Below are 25021 nucleotides of genomic sequence, written 5' to 3'. Positions count from 1 at the left end.
GAAAACATTGCAGTCAAAGTAATTTCTTGAAGTAATGAAACGTTCACATTTGATATCTCAATCTGACTAGCGCAGTGCGGACTGCAGAATCACGCTGTACTTTGTTATTCTAAGTTTCATAGCTGGGTTTGGCGTCCCAACAGTTAACAACACAGTATCATATCGATATAGCATTACTAAATGAAACCACATACTCATCTTTGCCTCTACTGACATCGTATCATAAAAACCCATGAATAACAAATATATTTTCGCCGTAAAATTCCGGTGTTAGTTTACTGATTTATGAATTAGTTTGTGGTTTAGTGCAAATATTTTGTGTACGTGAGTTATTTTTGATTGTAAGTGTGATGTTACTGCCCCAACGAATTCTCTTTGAGTGGTGCCCTAGAATACTAAACAGTACTACGTAGTAGTATTATGGTGTGTAAATATATTTTTATTTTTGGTAATTTGTATAAATCGAACAGTTTTAGTTCACATATAATATACTGTTAATCACTTAATGTAAGTTGTTTCTTTAAAAAAGACGAATATGTGGTTTCATTTAGTTACGTAATATCAAGATGACCCTATATGTTACCAAATAAGCAGTAGCAGGATTAATTGTCACGTCACGGTCCCGGGGTTGAGAGAGCACTGCCCACAAACGTCACGATTGCCATGAGAAGTGGTAGCGAGAATCGTTTATCTCCTACCGCTATTCGCTAATGGAGTCGACCTGAGTCGGTTTTTCTAGCAACACCGGGCTGTCGGATGAACAATTTAGGCACTTGAATTAGGAATACGTTCCCTTTTACTCTACGGGGCCTACAGGCTCGAGGCATTGTCAATGATCAGCTGCGATTTACAAATTTAACAGGTTTTGCTCGCGGCCTCGCCAGCGTCAAAGATTTTCCGGGATAATGTTCTCCTATATATTTTGCCGGGATAAAAGTACCAAACTATCTTGATACCAATAATTGATACCCGATCGGTAATTTTCAATTTATCCCATTCAAAAAGACAGACGAGGCGGAGAACTTTGTTTTATCATATGTATGGATTTTTAGATTTGTAACCAGGACACTTTTTAAAGAAAATCATGCAGAATATTATTAAACATCTGCTTTAAATATCTTTCCATACAATCGAATAACAATGGTGATCTAAATGTTGATGTAAACATTGGCATGAGTACATCAGCAGACTTATTAACACTTCATCTACTTACGGGTGTTGCTAAGTGAATGCTTTACAACAAATAGATTGGTTAAAAAATTCTAGAATGCTTTAACTTGGCAACTCATAGCATTATAATATAATCAATAATAAACAACCAATTCGTTAAGCTTTCCGTACTTATTGGAATGACGGTATAAATTATTTGGGCGATTATTATCATGTATTACAGTACCCTTATTACCTAAAGATTAAGAAAGTACACAAAATAAACTGTCATACTGATAACAAATAATAAAGTTGTTTAAACAAGTCAGTAATTTCAGAGTTACCATGACACGAATTTTGTTGACATTATTTTAGTTACTTTGTATGTAACATCTAAATAGTAAATATCTGACATAAATAAGTTCACGGCTAAATATAAGAAACAAGGTTGCATGAATTTTACATAGCTAGGAGTCAAATACAGGTCCTTAGGGCCTCACGACGTAATAATATATCGATTGATTCCTTCCTAACCGAATTTCGGCCACGGCACGGCGGTCAGTCTCAACAGAGATCAGTCAAGTACGGAGGAGAATTTATAGTGCACAAGTGTGTGAGCAATACATAGGTGCACTCTCTGTTCCTTCACGGTCGTAGTCCAGTGAGACGGCAATCGGACATAACCGGAAAGAGATCAGGCACAGATCCTACGGCCTTACATGCTTTTTGAGGCACGGCGGTATCACACTGCCAAATTCCTGACTCGGAACTGCGACTGAATAATTTTTTAAGATTGAAAAGTCCACTCACAATTTTTTCTATTTATTGGGACCTCACCGCGTCGTACTCGTATCGTATACAATTACAACTGCGCCATCGAGGCAGTCACGACGTATATACATTCCTACTAGACTACTAAAGCAATAAGAATAAAGCAATGAAATGGATGGAAAACAATCCATACCTTGTCATCGTATTTAATTAACTCAGCAAAGTTTATTGTTTGAGCAAAAGTTTGGAGCGGTACACAATATTCATTCAATTGTTGTGTGAGTTGTGCTATAACTTAGTTATTATGCGTTTTCAGGAATACAACTCCAATATCTAAGACCTAACTGTTAGTTGCACATGAATTATAGTTGTAACCATTATAGTTTAACATAAGTTGCATGTCTTAATAATCATTATTAATTCAATAACTGTATTCAATCCCTTGTACATTATTTGATTCCTTATTAATGGCATTTATAACAATAATTTTAAATTTAAAGTGTAGGTTGAAAAGGTAAAATAGTAATGCACAATTTTATGAGTTATTGACTTTTTAAAATTCATACATTACAATTACACCATTACTTATTTTGCATTAAATATATATAATAAATATAAAATTACCTGGCAGAGTGTGGTATCCAATTGTGGACAAGTGTCCAGTGGAGTTACAGCTACCAGGTGGTAGTTCCGAGTCCATCATATTGTGTTGTGTACACTCCGTCTCAAACGTAACTCTCTGGCCAGCACTTGTGTGGCCATTCTACTAGCTACACTAAACATTTACACTTTATTTTGGATGCGTTGTGTTCACAGTCCTGGGAACAATGAAATAAAGAGATCTTAATACACTTTCTAACAAATATTTTTACCTACCTATGCCTTAATGTGCTCTTAGAGCACAGATATATAATGACTGCCGACACAATGCTAAGATAAGCCTATGATGCACACTATGGTATATGTTCCTATTTAGGACCCATTAAATTACAACATGGGTAAGTAAGGTACAAAATCACTGAAAATATATTATGAAAATTCATATTACCTAATTTCTGTTAATAGACCACAACTGAATCATGTTTTATTAAGAACTGAAGGGTAACAATTAAATCTTATAAGCTTTCTATAACTTTTGTTCTTGGTATGATGGGTTAGTTTTATTGATGACTATTCAGTTAAGATTTTTAACTGTCAATACAACATAAGTGAAAGTTACTAATTACATTTAAAAAGATATATCTGGATAGTAACATCACTATGGAAATACATATTTGGTAAAGTTTTTAGTGATAATTAATTTAATCTAAGCATTTGGCATTTTGTTAGATATTGTATAGAATTGATATTTCTTATAAGAAATAAAATTAAGAATATTTAAAACCACAATGTAGTACTAGTAAAACTAGTCATATCACAGTATCAGAAAGTAGCTTACATTCATAAATATTGTAGTATAAATTGTTCACTAAAATTAAACCAAAAGTAAACTCAATTTGCTAATGACAACATATTAGATTTAGACCCCAGTTCTCAGATGTTCATAAGAAAAATCATTTACTTAATTAGTTCTACAAATACTCCCAATATTAATAATAACAAATTTGCTCTAATAACCATCTTAGTATTTATAAATAATTTGTACTTAGTTTGTTAATTAATACTTTTGCCAAACAGTTCACATAATGGCTGTGAAATGAAATCCTATAATAATTTTTGCACAATTCCTATGAAAACTTTAAATTTACAAAAACCTTTTAACTTAGATCTTCCATGTCCCCAGGATTTATCGATAATACTTCACTGCACTCACAAAAACACAAACTTTTCAAGTCATAAATTAATCGAAAATGAATAAAAAGCCTGAAGCACTAAAAGACCGAATCGAATTATAGCTCACAAGATGCAAACCGGCGTCGCCCCACTTTACACCCTTAGACATAAATAGTTAGGTTGGATGCAATAACCAGAAAATAGGTCAACGGAGGTGTGCCCGGTCACCGCGAAACAGACAGACGCACTGGCACCCACAACAACGGCGCATCAAAATCTAATAAGCGTTTGCAAATTTAATTATCATGCTACAACTTTGCGACCCGCTCGATTATATCATTCAGAGACCATAGTTCTTTTACTAATAAACATATAATCTTACTTTCTGACAAGTGCAGATGAAGGAGTTACGAGACCGACGCAGCGAAGCCCCTACTCCCTTCGCAATTTGTCAACCATAAAGTCATTGATCTAATTCGTTTTCAATTACACACACACATAGTAATCAATTGTAAACACTTGACAATATCACCAGGTATTAATTTGCTGGTGCAAGATAACGAACACAATTTATTGCACACAAATTGTTCACGGAAACTTTTATACATCCCACACCCAAAAGGGCTTGATCGCCATATTTATTTACCTATAGAATGTTGCCAACGATTAAACGAAGTAATAAATCAGTGTTGCAGGTGTTAATATTTCTATTTTATTATAACGAAGGTCTAGATTAACAAGAAAACTTGAAGAAAGGGCAGAAATCAAACACTTGATATCCGTAAGCAATTTTATGGTCACAATCAATCGCGGCAAGCTGTCTTCTAAAAATTTTACGTTTGGCAGGATTATATTTTACTTACAAAATTTAGTTACGCCCTCTACTAATGGTAGTTTTGGGTAAATGCAGAATTTAATTGCCTCACATCTCAGAACAATAACTCCAATCATAGATACTTTTCTCTGTCTACAAACTTATACATAGATGCGTCTCCTTCTTGTGGAACTGAATAGGACTTATACCGCAGACAGTCCTCTGTTTATAGCAATTGTTAAAGGGTTGCCAAACTGTAGCATTGGATTTAATAAGTGAAATATTTGAGTGGCTACTTTCATTGCAGTTGTTAACGTAAAAAATTGGGAATTCATTGAGCTCTTATAGTCAGCATCCACGTAACTCATAACAATAATAATGAACAGTTAAAGAAGAAATCACATCAAAATGTTTTGTTTTTTTTTTAATCGGAAGACAATACATTTTAATTGCTGGTTTAAAATCAACTGATGAGCAAAAGGCGATCCTTTCCTTTCATCGTAATACCAGCAGATGTAAATATAAGTGATAGATATTATATTTTAGTAGATGCGATAGTGTGCGATAGATACACACATGTGACGGCAAACAATTCCATTATTTAATTACGCAAGACATATCTTCTACCTATGTTCTTGTGAATTTTAATAATAAACTAGAAAATACGTTATGTATATTTAAGTATTTGTACATCCGTTCGGATCTATTCTCTGCATAATTGGCTATTACTTTTTGCATAAGTGCTTATCGCTTTCGGGTTATAAGTGTTAGTTTTTATTACTATTGATTTATTGTAATTAGGTACCATTAAAATTGAAGATTATGGCGTTTAATTTCAGACTGAATAAAAATAATTGTGCTACAACTGAATAATTTAAAGACTAACTGCTGGCAACCCTTGTAGAGAATTTGACTTTTGAGGCAACCAATTACGTATTGTCAAAAAAACATCTGCCTGCTACTACTTGCTAGTGTGTTGTGTTTATTGTGCTGTGTATAGTTTTTAAATTACGAACAACATTTAGTAACGTGTAGATTTTAATTATGTGAAAAACAAAACAGTGCGTGGAATTAAATAATCATGGAAACAACACCGTTGTTGACAAGACCGAAAAGGAGATCCTTATGGTCAAGGTAATTAGAAAAATAATTGTTTCTTTTCTTCTTTGTTGTAACTATCTCTGTTCCAATTATTAATAATAATAATAATTGTTGTTAGATTTCCGTTTTTAAGATTTCGCAAGAAGGACAGATTAAGCGCCAGGGTAATATACGTGGGTCATCTCCCAGAAGAGCAATTTCCACCAAACTATGTGTGCAATCAGGTGAGTGAGAGCGTTGATGTTGCGCATATGATCAAGCTATTGTTCATGATAAAAGTCGTTAACATTTACCAACATCTAACATTGACATTTGCATAATGCATAGAGTAGTATAGTATAAATATGTTTTAAATCACACTCATAGAAAGGTTAACTGAGTTTTAAGATACAAATGTCTAAAAGTTAGTTTCGTTCGTAGACTAAACCTTTTATTATTGCATGTTTCTTGCAATTTAAATAATAATTTTTATACCTTTCAATACAGTCTTGGTTAGCAAATCATTCAAATAAAATGTTATAATGAAATTCTGTGGTATCACCATTCAACAATAACATAATATCAAAGCTGTGCATTTAATACTGATTTACTAAGAGCATGACTTAAGCCCAAGCACTGATAGTGAATTATTAGATTGATTTATCTCATACTGATCAATAATTAAATAAATATATTTCTTGAATAATTGACATGGCTTTCGGTTTAAGTATAGTTTATTATATTGTAAATAATAGGATTAAGATATAATAGATAATAGTATAACCTTCGTTAAACAATGACTGTGTTTAAAATTATAACATAAACAATTATTGGCTACAGGTTTGAAATTACTAATTCCAATCAGAAATTCAGACTGCAACAAAATAGAAACACATAGCTTTCATAGTCTACTGCTGAAATAATTTGCCTTTTTAACTTTTCAATCTCTTCAAGTCGCTCTTTACTCCAGTGTTAATTTTCAACATTTTGTTGAAGAACTTAATCATAGAAGACTATCCTTAATATATACTTTATTGCTTGTATACTTGTTAAAAAAAGTTACATTATGTTTTATGCATGACCTTTGATATTACAAATTATAATACACATTTTACACTGTATATTCAGTTAACATACTCAAATCTTATTTATATATTATATTCTATATAAGATAAGATATTTTAGTGATATGTTACCTAATTGAAATGCATACTTAACCATACATAATATCGATTCTGCATAAAGGTCAAACAGATAATAGTGAATCAATTTTCCAATTAACATTTTTGTGCATGTTTGTTACATGCAAAACTAAGAAGAATCGAAAATGTTATAAATCTGCTACTAAATAACATAATAACAGTAAAAAGACAGATACTTAGTCATTTTTTTTTAATTTGTATTTACCATAAGATGCAAAGTGTGTGAGTTAAATAATAAGTATGTCTGCTGTTAATGAATAATTAAGCTCCCATATTCAGTAATATAATCATATTATAAATATAATATAATATAATATAATCATATAATAATAATCTTAATGGCCAAAATATTTCTTGTGTCACTTATTTTGTTGCACCTTATACGCATAAAGTATACAAGTAGACTTAATGTTGTATGTATTTTATCTTCTAGTAAAATTTCCTATATGCAAGAACTCTCCATGTTATATAATTATCACTGCCATTACTTAACAATCTCGAAACACTATTTTCTTCAATTATGATTAATGGAATTGGAAAAATACCAGGTATAGTGAAATATTGCACAGATCAGTACAGTGTTACAGCCTTGTATATACAGAACATTGGATACATTGTATCTATTACGGATGGCAAGCTATTATCAGTTACTCTGCTGCTTCTCATGTCACTGAGTAATTAAAAACATTTCTATTCTTTCTGGCAATTGTTATAAAAATAATGACTGTTAAATCATTGACTCATCTTGTTGAATAGATTCCCAGTCACAGTTACATATTTGCGAGAGTTTCCTGTGTCAATATTACTGCGGTCATTATCTTATTGGTAACATGCATATCGTCAGTGTTCATTAGTAAACAACATATTTAATTTAACACTTCAACCTAATTTTAAAACATTCACATTCTCATACTAATCTATATCATTATTACCGCCTTAATGATCAACCTTAGATTTCTATTTATTTTGAGCATCTTAATATTAGTATTCTTCTAACACATTACCATTGGCTTATCTATAATGATCAGGTTTCGAGTTAGTTTTGTCTTGCCCGATTCCTACACTGTATTCTATTATTATTGATCTCAACAGCTATATAATTACGTTGTGAAGTTGTAGCTACTATAATTTACCACTTTAAACAGTTTATTTAATATTTAAACTTAACTCCTGCATAGTACAGTGTGCATTAACATCAAAATATTGTCAAAAAATGTTGAGATACAAAATAGATGAAAATGTGTCAATCAACGTTACCCTGTGGTGCTAATTCACATTTATGGTCACAATACAATGGTCATGGATTATGTATTTCTTTGCAGAAGTACAACATCATCACATTTCTGCCGATGGTGCTTTACGATCAGTTCCGTTTTTTCCTGAACATGTATTTCCTCGTGATGGCAGTCAGCCAGTTCATTCCGAGCATCAGGATAGGCTATCTGTACACTTACTGGGGGCCGCTGTGCTTCGTGCTAGCTGTCACGTTGTTCAGGGAGGCAGTCGATGACTTCAGACGATACAGGTAATAATTTTGTTGCTCAGAAGCGCGCGCGCAACCGAAACTCGCTCTGAGCGTCAACGGCAGCATGAAGCCTACCTTCCACGCTGCCGTACAATTCGGGGAGGTCACAATGGGCCACAATGAGTTAAATATGCACAATGTACACTAAGGGGGACAGTCCCCTGCCGCCCGCCGGCGACCCTCCAATGGTCCTTATTAGTCGCCTCTTACGACCAATAGGGGATACCGTGGTGGAATTCTCCAAACGCCCCCAATCCACAGGGCGGGAGACGCTGGTCACTCGTCCAACCGGCGCCTCCAAGCCACACAGAAACCTAACTGATTTCAAACTATATTGTCTTATATTTCATTTATTCTTTGTTTTCGTTGCTGCAGGAGAGATAAAGAAGTAAACAGGCAGAAGTATGAGCGCATAGTGCTGGACTCTCCAGTGGACGACTATAGACCGTTCGTGATGGAGCATGTGGCGGCATCGGAGCTGAGGGTTGGAGACATCGTGATGCTGCACAAAGGGCAACGCGTACCCGCCGACATGATCCTGCTGCGGACCAACGAGACTATGGGCACCGTGTTCATCAGAACCGATCAATTGGACGGAGAGATTGACTGGAAGCTGAGGTATGATTATTGTGGTTGATGGTGGTTATAGGCGGTGGTGATTACCTGTTTATCATCAGGTGAACCCAATATTTTAAAAGTATGAGGGGAAATGTGTAGGCACCGATCAAAGTGGACGTATGGAAAACATACCGCTAATTTCAATACGCGATCCCAATCGCTTTTTTCGATCTATCTCAAAAATGGATCAATCAGAATAAAGTATTTTGACATACTTACAAATTAGTTATTTTGATTGGTACATTCTCTGAATCGGATTGAAGATTTGGATCGTTTATTGAAAACTGTTGATAGTCGTAACATACGACAAAGACGCATGAACAAGAAGCAAAGAGAGTATCATGTTCCCTCCCAGAGCACGTGCAGAATCAAGATGATCAATGATCTAGTTGCATCAAGTTCTACATGACGACATCTGCGAACATAATGCTCTTAAGAATTTCGAAGATATGCGACATTTGCCATCTTGTTGTCAGGGTGCTAAAAGTCAAATCGTCAATGCCAAGCGGTAGGATCGCAGATAATATTGCCAATTTCATTATTTCAAACAAAGTTCATAACGGTGACCATTACCAACAAACCAATATGAGCATAAATAGGAAACAGCTTTTTTGTTTACTAAATGATGAAAAGGACCCATTTAACCGTAAAGATAAGATAGTAGTACAATGTACTCTTAAAATTATTGTTTTTATCTCGAGCGAACACTACTTTGTTTATCATTGTTTAATTACTATGAGTCATTCCATCTTTATAATATTTGAATAATTGTAAATATTAGTAAACTATGCAGATATTTTAAGAATAAGGCCAATTAATGCCGCGTCCGCGCAATAAATCAATACCATAAGTAGTGTGATATTACCGTTTTGGTGAGGCTGCCTTGGTGGCGCAGTTGTTTTCCGTGTGCGGTAAGTCTGCTGTTATGAGGTCTCAGGTTCGGATTCCGTGTTGGGCATAGTGATATATGGGCTTTTACGCTCACTATCAGCTCAGATTTTAGAATCTGTGCTCGATATGGCTATAGCCTCGCCCCCTATCACATCTTTGGACAGAACTCATATGGTGAAAAGAAGGTGCCCTCATTAAACCTCTGCTTACGCCCTCGGGGATAAAATCTTGATGTGTGTTTGTTTTTTTGGGAATGAGCCACTCGGATTGAGCTGATTAATTTATGTTATTAACAAGACTAGGGAATTTGCGGGTGGCAGAGTATTTGTATCAGTCCGCATTGCGACCACTCAAAACGAAGTGTAAAATCCGCCATAACGTCCCACGTAAGTATGTCGCGTTCGGAGTTTAGCCTGTATACATTCAATTTGGAACAGGCATAAATATTTGCACTGTTGGAGGATAATCATCTCTCGTCAATACTCTATCTGGACGCTACTTCAGTTCCATCAAGTGAATTTAATTTACTTTGCCCTACTCATAGTCCAGTAATATTTTTTTTGCTACAGAATACCACTCCCCTCAACACAAAAGCTGCCAACCGACGCACATTTATTGGACATAAACGCTCAAATATTCGTAGAGAAACCCGAGAAGGACATACATTCGTTTATTGGTACCTGCACTAGATTAGACGAGGAAGAACGAGATTCATTGGATATAGAAAACACGCTGTGGAGCGGCAGCGTAGTTGCGTCGGGTCAGGCTACTGGACTTGTTATTTATACGGGTGAGTGTTATTTATGGGTTGAGATTAGCAAGAAAGTTTGCAGAAGTAGTCTTCTATAAGTGTTTTTACCGTGTTAACAATGACACGCTTACTTCTGCAAATTTTGAAGCTTGCAAGAGGCATTTTGATTTGTAGCAAATATTAAAAAAAAAGTTGTTTTATATCCTTTATGATTTAAGTTATTAAATTTCATCAATATTGGTTTAGTAATTTAGCCCGGAAAATGTGCCAGATAATTACTTTTGCATTTATAAAACTAACTTTTCGTCGCAGCTCCACCCGCGTGATAAACCCTTATTACGGTTAAAGTCATACTATGCACTTTTTCTAGGTTGAAAAATAGTCTATATCCTTTTTTATGTAAGATTAGTTTAATAGTTTAACCGTGAAATCATGACAGACAGTTACTTTCGCATTTATAATATAAGCATGGATATAATATTGATAAGTATTCTATAAAAGGTGACTAATAATGATACACCTTGCACTAGGCAGCGAGACCCGCAGCGTGATGAACAACGCCACTCCGCGGTCGAAAATCGGCCGGCTGGACCTGCAAGTCAATAACCTGACCAAACTGCTGTTTGTGGCGACTATACTGGTGTCCTTCCTGATGATCGTGCTGAAAGGCTTCGCCGGGCCCTGGTACGGGTTCATGTTCAGATTCGTGCTGCTCTTCTCCTATATCATTCCTATAAGGTAAGTAATATACTTATACTGGTGGTAGGTCTATTGTAAGCGAGAGGATATGTGGGTACCATCGCAATGTTTATGTCTACCGCCAAACAGCAGTTTTCATGAACTGTGTTTCAGTTTGAAGGATATTGTAGCCGGGGCAAATACTGTATATTAAGAGATAACATTTTATGTCAGGTGATTAGCGTAGTGGATTGCCTCGCAGTACTTAGCAAGAATTTTCTATGGCATTTTTAATATTTATGGGTGGTCATACTGTTTACCATCCGGCGAGAAGCATAATCGTCTTGCCATTAGAATATTGTAAGATCTAACCCTGATCTCATTTCAAGATCTGTAACCAAGTTTTTTTAATTGTCTATCAATACGCGTTAGACTACCTGTTTCATGGTTCTTTTTCTACTCTTTTACAGTCTACGAGTGAACCTGGACATGGGCAAAGCCTTTTATTCGTGGACGATACAGCGCGACAAGAAGATCGAGGGCACCGTGATGCGTTCCACGACTATACCCGAGGAGCTGGGCAGGATCCAATACCTCCTGGCGGACAAGACAGGAACGTTGACTAAAAACGAGATGGTGTTCCAGAAACTTCACTTAGGAAATGCTCTTTTCGATAAGAATAATTTTCATGAGGTCAGTATTTAGAAGTATAATTATTATTTAGAATATATTCAAGGATATTTTTCAAATTATTGTAATGATTCCGTTAATGGACGTCGTTTTTTTAGCGCATGCTACCAAAACCTATAAGTTTTCTATCTAAATCCGTTTACTTTTTGAGGACTCATAGCTGATTTACCCGCTAAAACCTGATTTGTATAACTTCCCTTATAGGCCCAGTAAGTTATTTGCAATCATATCTACACCAGCAGATAAACCTAAGGCTAAGCCGCTAGAGGAGTTGCTAATACCTTACGAGCCTAATATCGGACCCTTGGCCGATGGTAACGTCCAAATTTAAATTGTGCATTCAGGTTTTGCTTTAAACCGAATTTCATAATAATTTTTAGATGTTTGGCGTTGCCTTCCCACATTTGAGTTAGGTCAGTTTTGTGAGGGATGTTTTGACTTCCCACATTTGAGTTACGTCAGTTGTGTGCAATATGAAATGATATTAAGCCACCGTTGTTAGGTGGAGGCTCTCCTGACGCAGCACGTGACGAACGACGCGCCGTCGCTGCCGTCGTCGCCGAGCTGCAGTACTGGCGAGCCGTTCGCGCCGACGCCGCGGCAGGTGTGGCAGGCGGTGCTGGCCATCGCGCTGTGCCACAACGTCACGCCCGTGTACGACTCGTCTGACCAACACGCTGATGAGGCACAATCAGGTATTGGCAGGCATATATTTATCATTAAGGAATATTTTTTCTCTGATGATGATATTTTGGTAATCATTTAGCTAAAAAAAAAAATTATTCTTGTTCCATTTTTGTTCCGTAATTCATAAAATATGGCACTTGCCAATCTAGCTGATTCTTCTATGTAAAGTGGAGTACAGCAACTAAAAAATAAAAAAATATATGTCGTAGTGAAAACTCTTTACTTGGTTATTTTTTTACATGACCGGTAAAGTATCACCGGTGTATATTTATTTTGCAGACAGTTATTCAATTATTGAAACACTTCTTTACTTCACTAACAATTTACTGCATAGTAACACTAGCGGAATACACAATGTGCTCGGTTCGAGCGTCCAAATAAGACTCGTACAAAAACTTCTACAAGATTCTGCTCGTCGTCGTTCGGCCGGTCCTTATATTGACAGCAGTCGACCTCCCTCCTCTTCTAATACTTCCTCGATGTAATGATAGATGGCGCCACTATCGCTCCGGAAATTCACCAATTCAACGAATAACGAGGTGCTGCGGCGACATATATATCAACAAATATTAATACTGACTGGGACTTTTAATTTACGAACCTACGTTTCTCTTCACTTATTACTACAAAAAGTATATAATAAAAATGATGTTCAGATATGGGCAGCTCGGTGGTATCGGAGAGTTGCGGCGGCGCTGTTCCTCAGCAGCAATTGTGCGACTACCAAGCCTCCAGCCCTGACGAGGTGGCGCTCGTCAAGTGGACTGATATGGTATGTTTTATTATTTATATGTGCAAACTTCGCTTGTGTTCGACCACAGCAACTAGCATATGTAAACCAATACAATTTACGTTACCAACTTTCATCTTTAAATAACATCCCTATATTTTTTCTGGATATTTCAGTTCATTGGTGTTTATGGTCATATCTCTGTTGCTAACGTGTATACACGTATGTATATATCGTGTTTTAGTTTAAATTTCATTCAATTATTTCATGATTCCTGAGAGGGTTATGCACTTGTATGGAAGTTTTAAATTTTTATTACTTATTTTGCGAGTATATGAATTAACTGCTCTAAAGAACAATAAAAAAATCTCTATCATGCATTGTAGTTTATTCCTTCAACTGATTTTGAGCAACATTAAAGTATCGTGCCCCTTCTTCTTTGGCGACAACTGCTTTCCAAATTGGTGGTATAGTAAATGTTGATGGAATCTAAATAATATATGGGGCATTCCACGTGAAGCGGGCACGAAAAAAAAATCGATGTGTCAGTTTTAGTAATATTTGATTATGTTATACCTGTATATGTCCTCGCTCTAGATACAAAATATTATTAAAGTATAAAGCCTGGTTAGCGAGTTAAAGGACTTTGAAGTTTTGACTGGCCGGCTGATATAAGCCACTTCGAATCCAATTATCAAGTTTATAAATGTAACAATAAAATAAATAAAGCAATGAAATAAATACTTCATTTAATGAGCTTTTTTATTGTATTTTTGGAAATTGAAAAATGATTTTTTTTCTTTGAAAAAAATGTGTTTGAATGTTTCAAACTTGAATTTCACAAAGTTGGCATATTTATATATTTTTTATATTTTTTCTAAAAATAGCTACTATTGTATAGATAATCCCTGCGAAGTTTCATAATGGGCTGAGAAGTAGTTTAGGAGCTAGACCGATTACAATGCCGAAGCGCGGCGGTCGCCAGAAAGAGCGAAGTAATAAAAACTTTCAATTGAACTAAATACTTTCGATCAGAGTATTTTATCATGTTTTGCATTGCTCTAACGATTCAATTACATCTGATTATTATATAAAAAAATATATTTATATTACTGACGGTGCACAACAACATTTTAAAAAGATTTAATTGTATTAACTTGTTATATTTCAAACAGGATTGTGGTAAAGATGCAGAATTTCATTTTCGTGCCACTTCACATGGCAGAAGGGCAATTTGACGGTCTCGGTGGTAACCTAAAACGCCTGGAGACACAAGCTAGTTTACATAACGCATCAAACAAAGCCATCACGATACCCGACCACCTATACATATAGGCTAGAACATCAATGCCACAAACTCATATTTATTATTACTACTACTATTTATTATTATTATTCATATATATTTTAATGTTTCAAACATGTATTTCACAAAGTTGGCATATTTATATAATAACTTTTTTCTACTAAAATAGCCAATATTGTATATAGATTATCCTCGCCAAGTTTCAAATGTTGTTGTGCACCGTCAGTAATATAAATGTTTTTTAATATTATAATTAGATGTAATTGAATCCTTAAAGCAATGCAAAACATGATAAAATTATCTGATCTAAAGTATTTAGTTTAATTGAAAGTTTTCACTACTTCGCTCTTTCTGGCGACCGCCGCGCTTCGGCACTGTAATCGGTCTAGCTCCTAAACGACTTTTCAGCCCATTATGAAACTTCGCAGGGATTATCTATACAATAGTAGCTATTATTAGAAAAAAATAAAGAATATATAAATATGCTAACTTTGTGAAATTCAAGTTTGAAACTTTCAAACACATTTTTTTCAAAGAAAACAAAACATTTTTCAATTTCCAAAATACAATAAAAAAAGCTCAATAAATGAAGTATTTATTTCATTGCTTTATTTATTTTATTGTAACATTTAAAAACTTTATAATTGGATTCGAAGTGGCGCATACCAGCCGGCCAGTCAAAACTTCAAAGTCCTTTAACTCGCTAACCAGGGTTTATACTTTAATAATATTTTGTATCTGGATCGAGGACATATACAGGTATAACATAATCAAATATTACGAAAATCTGAGACATCGAGTTTTTTTTCGTGCCCGCTTCACGTGGAATGCCCCATATAACATTTTACAAGTCCAAATAAATTACTTAATTTCAATAACCACCATCATGTACTTTCGTTCCAGATGGGAGTGTCTTTGTACCGCAGAGATCTGCACAACATATCGTTGAAATTACGCGCCGCTAACGAGATATTACAGTTCAACATACTACAGATATTCCCCTTCACCAGCGAGAGTAAGATGATGGGCATTATCGTACAGGCAAGTTTATTTTCTTCTTTTTTCATATTATGGCTGCCATGGTTTATTTATCGGTGATTTTGCCAATGTCGAGTTAAATCTATACTTCTATACTATTATATAAAGCTGAAGAGTTTGTTTGTTTGAACGCGCTAATCTCAGGAACTACCGGTCCAAACTGAAAAATTCTTTTTGCGTTGGATAGCCCTTTGTGCGTGGAGTGCTATAGGCTATATATCATCACGCTATACCCAATAGGAGCGGAGCAGTAATGGCTAATCTCAGGAACTACCAGTCCAAACTGAAAAAATCTTTTTTGCGTTGGATAGCCCTTTGTTCGTGGAGTGCTATAGGCTATATATCATCACGCTATACCCAATAGGAGCGGAGCAGTAATGGCTAATCTCAGGAACTACCGGTCCAAACTGAAAAATTCTTTTTGCGTTGGATAGCCCTTTGTTCGTGGAGTGCTATAGGCTATATATCATCACGCTATACCCAATAGGAGCGGAGCAGTAATGAAACATGTTGCAAAAACGGGGAAAAATAATTAGTTTTGAGAGCTTCCGTTGCGTGCGCTGCGTAAACGGTTAAAGTTATGCAACTATGATGTATGGGATTGTTCTTCTTAAAAAGTCCTAAAAATATATTATAAAACAAAGTCCCCCGGTGCATCTGTCTGCCTAAACGTGTAAAACTCAAAAACTACACAACGTATTAAGATGAAATTTGGTATGGAGACAGTTTGAGACCCTGGGAAGAACATACGCTCCCGGGAAACTATTACTTTTATAACAGAAAACTTTAGCCTGAAAAACTTTATAACGCGGGCGGAGTCGCGGGCAAAAGCTAGTAATAATAATAAATAATAAAGCCTATTTATTTCCGAAAAGTAGGTACTTAAAATCTAAACAGTAAATTTCGAAATAGTTATATGATGTCCCGCAGTTCGGTGTGCCTTTTGGCATAGGCCTCCTCCAGCTCTCTCTATTGAGCTCTGTCTTCTGCGACTCTGGTCCAGTGTGGTCCCAAGGGCAGGCGAATGTCGTCTCTCCATCTTGTTCGCGGGCGTCCATGCTTTCTTGTGTCTTCCATTGGGTACCACAGAGTTACTTGCTTGCTCCATTTGTTTTGTTTGCAGCGCAACATATGTCCTGCCCATGACCACTTCAGGTGTTCAATACGGGCTACTATATCTGTGACTTTGGTTTTAGTCCTTATTTCTAGGTTACTGATTTTGTCCTTAAGTCTGACTCCCAACATGCTTCTCTCCATTGCTCTTTGTGTCTTAGCTAGTTTTTGGCTGAGTTTGTTGGTTAGTGCCCATGTTTCACAACCGTAAGTCATGCATGGGAGAATGCAAATATTGAAGGTCTTTCTTTTGATGTTCATACCTAAGTCTTTGTTCTTCATTATTTCTTTTAGGGCCCAGTATTTCTTCCATCCGCAGGCTATTCTCTTGTTTATTTCCTTAGGCATAGAGTCCTCAGGGGATATGATGTGTCCAAGGTACACATACTCTACCACATATTCGATCTTGGTTCCGTTGACCTCTGTAGCAGCTTCTGTAGAGTTGGTCATTAATTTTGTTTTATTTGTGTTCATTTCTAAACCTACAATTCTGCTTCTTTCCGCTAAACCATTGACCATGTGCTCTAGTTTAGTGGGGTCTTCTTCAAGTAGGACTATGTCGTCTGCGAATCTCAAATGATTCAGGCGGTTACCATTTATGTTTAAACCATAGTTTTCCCAGTCCAATCCTCTGAATATGTGTTCTAGCACAGCATTAAACAGTTTGAGGGACAATGGGTCTCCTTGCCTTACTCCTCGGTTTATAGGGAATGGGTCTCCTTTTGATTCCAATTTAATGCGGCTAGTGCTTTTCTTGTAGATGGATTCTAGTAATTCTATATAGACGCCGGACACTCCTTGTTCTTTTAGACTCAGCCAGATGAATTTGTGGTTTAAACTGTGAAAGGTTTTCGAGTAGTCTATAAAGCAGATATACAAGGGCTTCTGGTATTCGTTATATTTTTCCATGACTTGTTTGATTGTGTGGATGTGATCAATTGTACTGTAGTTCTTCCTGAATCCAGCCTGTTCGATTGGTTGGTTTTCGTCTAAGACCCTTGTTATTCTGTCTAGGATTACTTTTGCAAGGACCTTATACACATTTGAAATTAGGCTAATAGGTCGATAGTTGCCTAGGTCATCTTTATCGCCTTTTTTGTGGAGGAGGATAATATGGGATTCTTTCCATTGTTTCGGTATGGTGCCTGTTATTAAGATATCATCGAGTTAAATAGCAGATACAAAACAAAATGGGATTATTAAATTAGATCACCATTTTCTATCTTGGACTATTCGGTCACCGAGTCCGGGAGGTAGAAGGGAGGGGATAGAGGAAAGCAAGAGAAGAGGAAGGAGTAGGAGTTGTTAGGATGGTTAGAAGGGAGAGGGAGGGGAGATGTTCGCGAACCCTTATAGGCCTCAATGTGTATTTGGCAACCAAGAGGTATACACATTACACTATGTGCCTAGCGTCGCGGCCTAATGTTCCTCCGTGCATGGGCGTGCATTCTGTATGAAGACCGAGCGCACAAGAATTGCCTCGGGGGACACCACTTTATACTATTGTATTGAATTATTAGTTTTATTTCTGCATTTCTTATGAATCATTCTGCAAAATGTATAATATAAATTGTATTACGCAGGAAGAGAACTCAGGCGAGATCACGTACTACGTGAAGGGCGCTGACGTGGCTCTGGCGCGGCTGCTGGACTCCAACTGGCTCAGCGTGGAGTGCAAGACGCTCGCTGCCGAGGGACTGCGCACGCTCGTGCTGGCCAGCAAGAACATGTCTCTCGCAGAGTACAAAGCTTTCGAGGTAACTGCCTTCTGCATTACTTTAATTGATATTTATAATCAAACGCAATGAGCACAAGCGCGTCCAATCTTAGCACTATGCTGATTTATAATAATTTTGGACACAACAAAAACTATATTCAACAATGTAATCTATTGTTATTGTCCGCACACACGCTAGTGTGACATTATGATGATGTGATGATCCAGGATCATTTAAAAAAGTATAAAAGTAAGTGTTGAGTGTGCAGGTCGCACAAAGGAAAAGGCGTTTTTAGCTTATTAGAAAGCGTATTTAATGCGTCTTAAATTAAAACAAAACAAAGTACGGAGGTGCAAAGGGCGGACGGGTGCCGCGGGTTAGCAAAACGGCGGCCCGCTGTCGACTAAAAAAAAGGAACAGCCTACGTGACTCGCGGCCCACGTGCCGCGCGCCGCCCGGGAGTCCCGCCCCGCGCCTCCTGCACCCCCCTTACATATTATTATTTTCGTGTCGCTAACAGTAAGTAATATGTGGGTACTTTTAAAAAATAACTTTCGCTTGTTGCAGAGCGAGTACAAAGAGGCTCGTTTGAACGGGAACACTCGTAACGAACGCACTGCCGCAGTCATGATGAAGTTACAGCGCGGCCTGCAGCTGCTGGGACTCACCGGCGTCGAGGATAGGCTCGCTGACGACGTGCCCAGGACGCTAGCTATGCTGAGGACCGCCGGGATAAAGGTAATCTACAATCATTTGTAGAACTTGCACAACACACTCATGCACCACGTCTTAATTCCCCAAAGGGTAGATTGGGTTGCAAGGGCACCCACTTTTCGTCATGTGCCTTCTATCCCATGATTTGATAGAGGGCGATCCTATTGCCATATTGGGCACGAATACCAGACTCTTGACTGATTTTAAGCAGAAAATCTTAATATCACTTTGCCAATCCCGGGATTCGAACCTGGGACCTTAGAGCGGTGGCGTGCCGCAGACGCAATACAACTACGAAACCAAGGCAGTCGAGCAACTTTAGATCTGGAACTCTGAACTTGGAATTAACGGTTTTAAAAAGCTACCTTATCGAACCTTACATGTGAGCTTCATTCAATTTCAGATCTGGATGTTGACGGGCGACAAGCTGGAAACGGCGCTGTGCATCGCGCGCTCGCTGCAGCTCGGCGGCGGCGCGGGCTGGACCAGCGCGCCCGCCTGCAGACTGCGCCGCGACGCGCATGCGCTGCTGCGCGACCTGCAGCAAGGCGACCAGCTCATGGACCTCATCATAGAGGGCGAGACGCTTGATGTTAGTCTACATAACAGTGTATACTGAGGTCACCATGATCTAGTTAATGTTTTTATAGCCTCACTAGCTGGAAAGTGATATGGAGGGTTCATATTTATATAGATTCATTTGCTCAAATTATTGAATAGTACCACATACGAGGAATGTTGGTTACCTTTCTTTTTGTGTTGCAGGTTTGCTTACAGTGGTACGAGGAGGAAATGGTCGAAGTGTTGCGCGGCTGCAGCGGCGTGGTTGTAGCGCGCTGCTCGCCCACGCAGAAAGCGCGTGTGGCGAGGCTGTTGCGAGCGAGGGGTCACGTGGTCGCGGCCGTGGGCGACGGTGGTAACGACGTCGCCATGATACAGGAGGCTGATATAGGTAAGTTAATACCCATAATATACAATGTGTGCACTCAATATAGCTATAAAGTAGTAAAAGACTATAATATAATAATGATCGTGTTCAAGTTAAATTGCTATTAAGGCGATACCTCAAGGTACATTTTCATACATTTTGTTTCGCCTTTAATCTGGGTAACTAAACAAGTATTGGCAAGTAAAGAATTTAAATTCACGTCTAGTTAAAATTGCCTGCCTTTAAAATTTCGTCATATTAAATTTTAAAGGCCGAAATATCCATGATTATTAATTATTTTTACGTTTTTCTTTCAACTGCGAGAACTAATCACTAACTAGACGTGAATTTAAATTCTTTACTTGCCAATACTTGTTTAGTTACCCAGATTAAAGCCGAAACAAAATGTATGAAAATGGACCTTGAGGTATCGCCTTAACAATACAGTATCACTAATCGTAATAGTAAATTTGGTAGGTTGTATCATACTTAACTCCGTTCATGATAGAGATGAGAGAAGCGAATAAGAAGTACATTTGTGTGTGCAGGGGTGGGCATCGAGGGCCTGGAGGGTCGCGCGGCGGCGCTGGCGGGCGACGTGTGCGTGCGCTCGTTCGCGGCGCTGGCGGCGCTGGCGCTGGTGCACGGGCGGCGCGCGCTCATGCGCTCGGCCGCGCTCTGTCTCTTCATCGTGCACCGCGGGCTCATCGTCTCCACCATGCAGGTACTGCGCCACACGTCGCACACGTGCCCCGAAACTAGATAAAGATTCACAACAGAATTCAGCAGTAGACTTCAAGTGGCTAATGATTTTTACATTTTTATTTACAGGCTGTATTCTCTGTTGTGTTCTATTTCTCATCGGTTTCGCTCTATCCCGGATTTTTGATGGTTGGCTACGGTACTTTGTTCACTATGCTGCCTGTGTTCTCCTTGGTAAGCACATTTTATTTACTACGCAATGTTAGCGAAGCTTATAATAGTTAAAAGATAATGTATTCAGTAATATTTCTATTTCAGGTGCTCGATAAAGACATACCAAGTACGACGGCTCTCAGATACCCACAGCTATACAAACAGTTAACGAAAGGACGACAGCTGTCCTACAAAACATTCTATATATGGACTGGGATATCGATATATCAAGGTCAGATATTAATATACTAATGTTATGTGTTATCCTTGTTCTACTGAATAATTATCCAGAAATCTTCCGAGCTCAATTTTACTTTGTTGGTTATAGGCCAATAACAATTTTAAGTGTCCATTATAGGGGACACCAGAAGCAAACATTACCAAACGACAGTATGGACTTTAAGAATCGAATGTCCGAGTAGATTGTATCGTACTTTTAGCAATTTAAAATTGAATTTTCCTTCCACCAGGTGGCGTTATCATGTACGGCGCCCTAGTTCTATTCGAGGACCAGTTGATTCACATCGTGGAGATCAGTTACACGGCGCTGATCCTGACGGAACTGATCATGGTGGCGCTGACGGTGGTCACGTGGCACTGGCTCATGGTCGGCGCTGAGCTCGTCAGCCTGCTCATGTACATCGCCACGCTGCTTATATTCACAACTTATTTCGGTAAGTCGATTACAATGTACAAGTCTCTGTTTGAAATGTAAATCCATTTGTGCACGTCTAGTGCCAAATTTGCCTATCATTGACACTCTCGCCGCGGGGAGTTATAGTTGCGGCCATTGTCATAGTCCAAGACTATGACAATTTCCGCAACTATAATTGCGACGATTTCAGGACCCCACTTTACCCTTGAAATGAGCCGTTAAACGTTTTAAATCAAGTCCTAATTTTTAATGACCAGATTCAAATCAAATAATTTACAGGACATATTATGTCGATAATTTTAACTGCTGGGGCATTTTAGTGACAGTTACTTTATCGATATTATAATCAAAATTATTTTAGACGCTGATTTCATAAGACACTGGGACTTCTGGTGGAAGGTGATCACAATAACTTTGGTTTCCTGTCTACCGCTGTATATAGTCAAACATATGCACAGGAAGTGGAGCGCCCGCCAGTACAAGAACATACGAAAATGATGCTTGTTCCAGTGGGTGATTAGGTTCATTTTTCATTGTGATTTAAATTATCGACTGCACATGTCGGTCAAATGTTTGTGCCAATGTTGAAAGTTGTGTAATATGTTAAGAATGTTGTTATTTTAGGTATATACAATGATTTCCGATTATAAACGATAAGGTAATAGCGATTATGCACTCAAAATTTTTAGGCTAGAAATGACTTCTAAACACAAAAATCCTGTTTGCTGCCCATTCACTTTTTCCTTAGTTATTATTAGTGACAGCAATGGAGATTGAAAAACATTTATTAAGCTAAGCTCAAAGTTGTGACTTCACATTGGTCTACTATGAGTAGAGATTATTAGCTAAAGCGTGACTATGGCATAATACAATTTATTTCTTCTATGACATGTCCTAATTTATCGACTTTATGACTAAAAAAGGAATTTAACTTTTGTTTCAAAAATATAAAGTGTCAATTTAAATTTGTTGATGTTTGAGATATATTGGCCAAAATTTGATCCAATGTGTGTAGTTTTATTTTCAATATTAAGTGCACGTTTTTAAGCACTATAATGATGTTTAATTATTTTAAAGTATTTTAATAGTTGTAAGTTTAAAATTGTTAATGTGTTTTGGTAGGTTAATTAATGTATATATAAAATGTATTTAATTCATTTTTCTTTACCTATCGAGCCTGGTTACCTACACCGAAAATCGAAATAATACAAGTATATAACGAGGTTACGATACATATAATTTTGGGGTTTTTGTGTACGTAAGTGTAGCAATACTCACGTAAAAAAAGCCCCACCATGGGGTAGTGTGTTCAATTTGTTTGGCGGCTATATATCACAGTGAATGCCACAAACCCTCTGCAAAATTTGTGCAGGTTCAAATCGTACTAATAAATCGGAACCTGTACTTCTCTGCTCGACTACATACGATTTTCAGACAATCTTCATGGAGCGGTGTAAATTTAGTTTGATTTTTAAGTATGGTTAAAATTTATTTTACACAAAAAATCAAAATGTCCTTTTTCAAATAATTATTTTTGTATAATTTAGAGTATAAATTTATTTTGTATCGACTTTATTTATGTTTACAACTTATTTATACCAATTATAATCAGAATCATAAAAGATTTTACCTGGTCGATGATGTGTACTGAACGATGGGTAAGAAAAATGAATTGTAAGGAATTTACGACGAATTAGATAGTGCATTGTGCACATGTCTCGTAACTTTATGTATACTCTCTCGAAAATTTTCTAAATAAACAACATCAGTATGTAATAGATGCTATTTTCACACTAAATCAAAGTCAGTAACGTATAATGATAATTTTGCTAAATATGCGTTCTTATGTACTACTATAAAAATTAATTGAATTTATCGATTCAATAGAGACTTGTGGGTTGCCTTCATATGGAATTTATATTCGAGTCATTACCACCTAATAGGCTCGCCCCTGCACCGCACCTACTGGTGCACCAGTTGCGCCTCTGCTTACTACTTCGCGGATAAAAGCGATCAGTGAGTGTGTGGTACCACCGCCACGATCATCATATATTATAAAGCGATCATTTTGTTGGACGAATCATGATATTCCGCCATCTTGTGATGTGAAGAGCAACGTGATTCTGTAATCGAAAACACATTTTTTTCCTCTTGTAAACTATAGAATAAAATGTTGAAATTTTGATAAAATCAACATCCCTCACTTAGATTTGTATGTAGGAAATTGTTTTAAGCAAGTCAGATAGTAGATACTGCACCAATTATAAAATGGCCCTTTACTCTTCACTCGTGCACATTTTGTTGTTATTTTTGTATATCTGTAAATCATAGAGGATTTTTATTGTATACCTTTTGCTATATTCAGATCTTTTCAACTTTATTTTTGTTGTTTATTTATATGTATTATTGGTGTCAAATTTGAATGCATTCATCTGATAGTTATTTGACGAGCTCTTTTGTGCTATAGTATAGTATAGTAATAGTAAGACATGTTACTTTGACATCAAAGGACCAAAGATGTGGGCACTTACCGCATCCATAAAATCTAGAACGATGTGAACTCATATCATAACGCGACAAAGCATTCGATGAATGCATTCAAAGTTAACCTGTAAGAAATGTTACTGTGATCAAATAATAATAACGTAAGTGCAATGATTCCATTTATAGGATGTTAGTGGACGTTTGTAATCTTCGAAGCTGGCCGCGTGCTAACATGTTACCATGGAAAGATTTTAGACAATTTGTAGCATAATTTGGACAAAAACGAAAGTTTATTTAAAATTAAAATTTAAAAAATAATTAAGTACAAAACATAGGACCTAAATTGACGTGAACCCTGGCCCATGTTGGGATTGCACTATTCTGTTATTCGCTGTTTGGTCAAAGACCCTAATCTTAAAGAAACATTTGAGATCGTTAATGTGGCAGATGTTTTTATCAACATTGACTTTAAACTATGTTTTGTACTTTATGTATCGTTGTAAAATCAGGACTCAGGAATTGCAATATGTAATTGTAAACAAAAAAATAGTTTCCTTTTTTATGTTATTAAATAACTTGATTTCACGACAATATATTATCTTCCGTAATAATTTGAAACGTGGTACAAACTGTTTAACATGTGATATCTATTTATTTTAATTAAAATATATAATATCTGAATGAATTGTTGTTATTATTGTATTTGTGTCGACGGGTACGTTCTGTGTATTAATATTTAAAATCTGAAATACTGGACTTTCAAATAGTAGATGCATTTAATGATTTTTCAA

General features: G+C 36.8%; 2 protein-coding genes across 7 annotated transcripts in view; one reads left to right on the top strand and one right to left on the bottom strand.

The window, feature by feature from the left end:
* The window catches only part of LOC115448812 (FERM, ARHGEF and pleckstrin domain-containing protein 1), a 64737-nt gene extending 60378 nt beyond the window's left edge, over positions 1-4359 (bottom strand). For 3 of the 4 annotated variants that reach the window (XM_037444789.1, XM_037444792.1, XM_037444791.1), the window contains exons 1-2: positions 4076-4359; positions 2545-2738 (exon numbers count right to left, since the gene is read on the bottom strand). In XM_037444789.1, coding sequence (XP_037300686.1) covers positions 2545-2623 — 79 coding nt within the window. In that variant the 5' untranslated portion in view covers positions 2624-2738; positions 4076-4359. Of the gene's footprint in view, positions 1-2544; positions 2739-3674; positions 3971-4075 lie in introns of those variants that run through there. The other variant, XM_037444790.1, reaches the window with a different exon arrangement.
* A 1050-nt stretch (positions 4360-5409) lies between these two features.
* LOC115448800 (probable phospholipid-transporting ATPase IIB) lies at positions 5410-24915 on the top strand. 3 transcript variants are annotated; one of them, XM_030176360.2, is made up of 19 exons: positions 5410-5641; positions 5727-5832; positions 8112-8314; positions 8690-8932; positions 10393-10613; positions 11105-11312; positions 11723-11945; positions 12445-12637; positions 13286-13401; positions 15569-15706; positions 18400-18573; positions 19102-19272; positions 19652-19840; positions 20014-20200; positions 20725-20900; positions 21008-21112; positions 21197-21323; positions 21562-21765; positions 22108-22244. In XM_030176360.2, the coding sequence occupies exons 1-19, from the start codon at positions 5589-5591 to the stop codon at positions 22242-22244; spliced, it is 3174 nt and encodes a 1057-aa protein (XP_030032220.1). In that variant the 5' UTR covers positions 5410-5588. The 3 variants fall into 3 exon arrangements, with proteins under 3 accessions (XP_030032220.1, XP_037300392.1, XP_037300391.1); XM_037444495.1 differs by having other exon boundaries at positions 5416-5641; positions 5742-5832; XM_037444494.1 differs by lacking the exon at positions 5410-5641 and having other exon boundaries at positions 22108-24915.
* Positions 24916-25021: the final 106 nt, after the last annotated feature.

Source organism: Manduca sexta, chromosome 28 (assembly GCF_014839805.1).
Source record: "Manduca sexta isolate Smith_Timp_Sample1 chromosome 28, JHU_Msex_v1.0, whole genome shotgun sequence".
Lineage (NCBI taxonomy): Eukaryota > Metazoa > Arthropoda > Insecta > Lepidoptera > Sphingidae > Manduca > Manduca sexta.
Note: the sequence above shows the minus strand (reverse complement) of the source record. Positions and strands in the feature narration are given on the sequence as shown.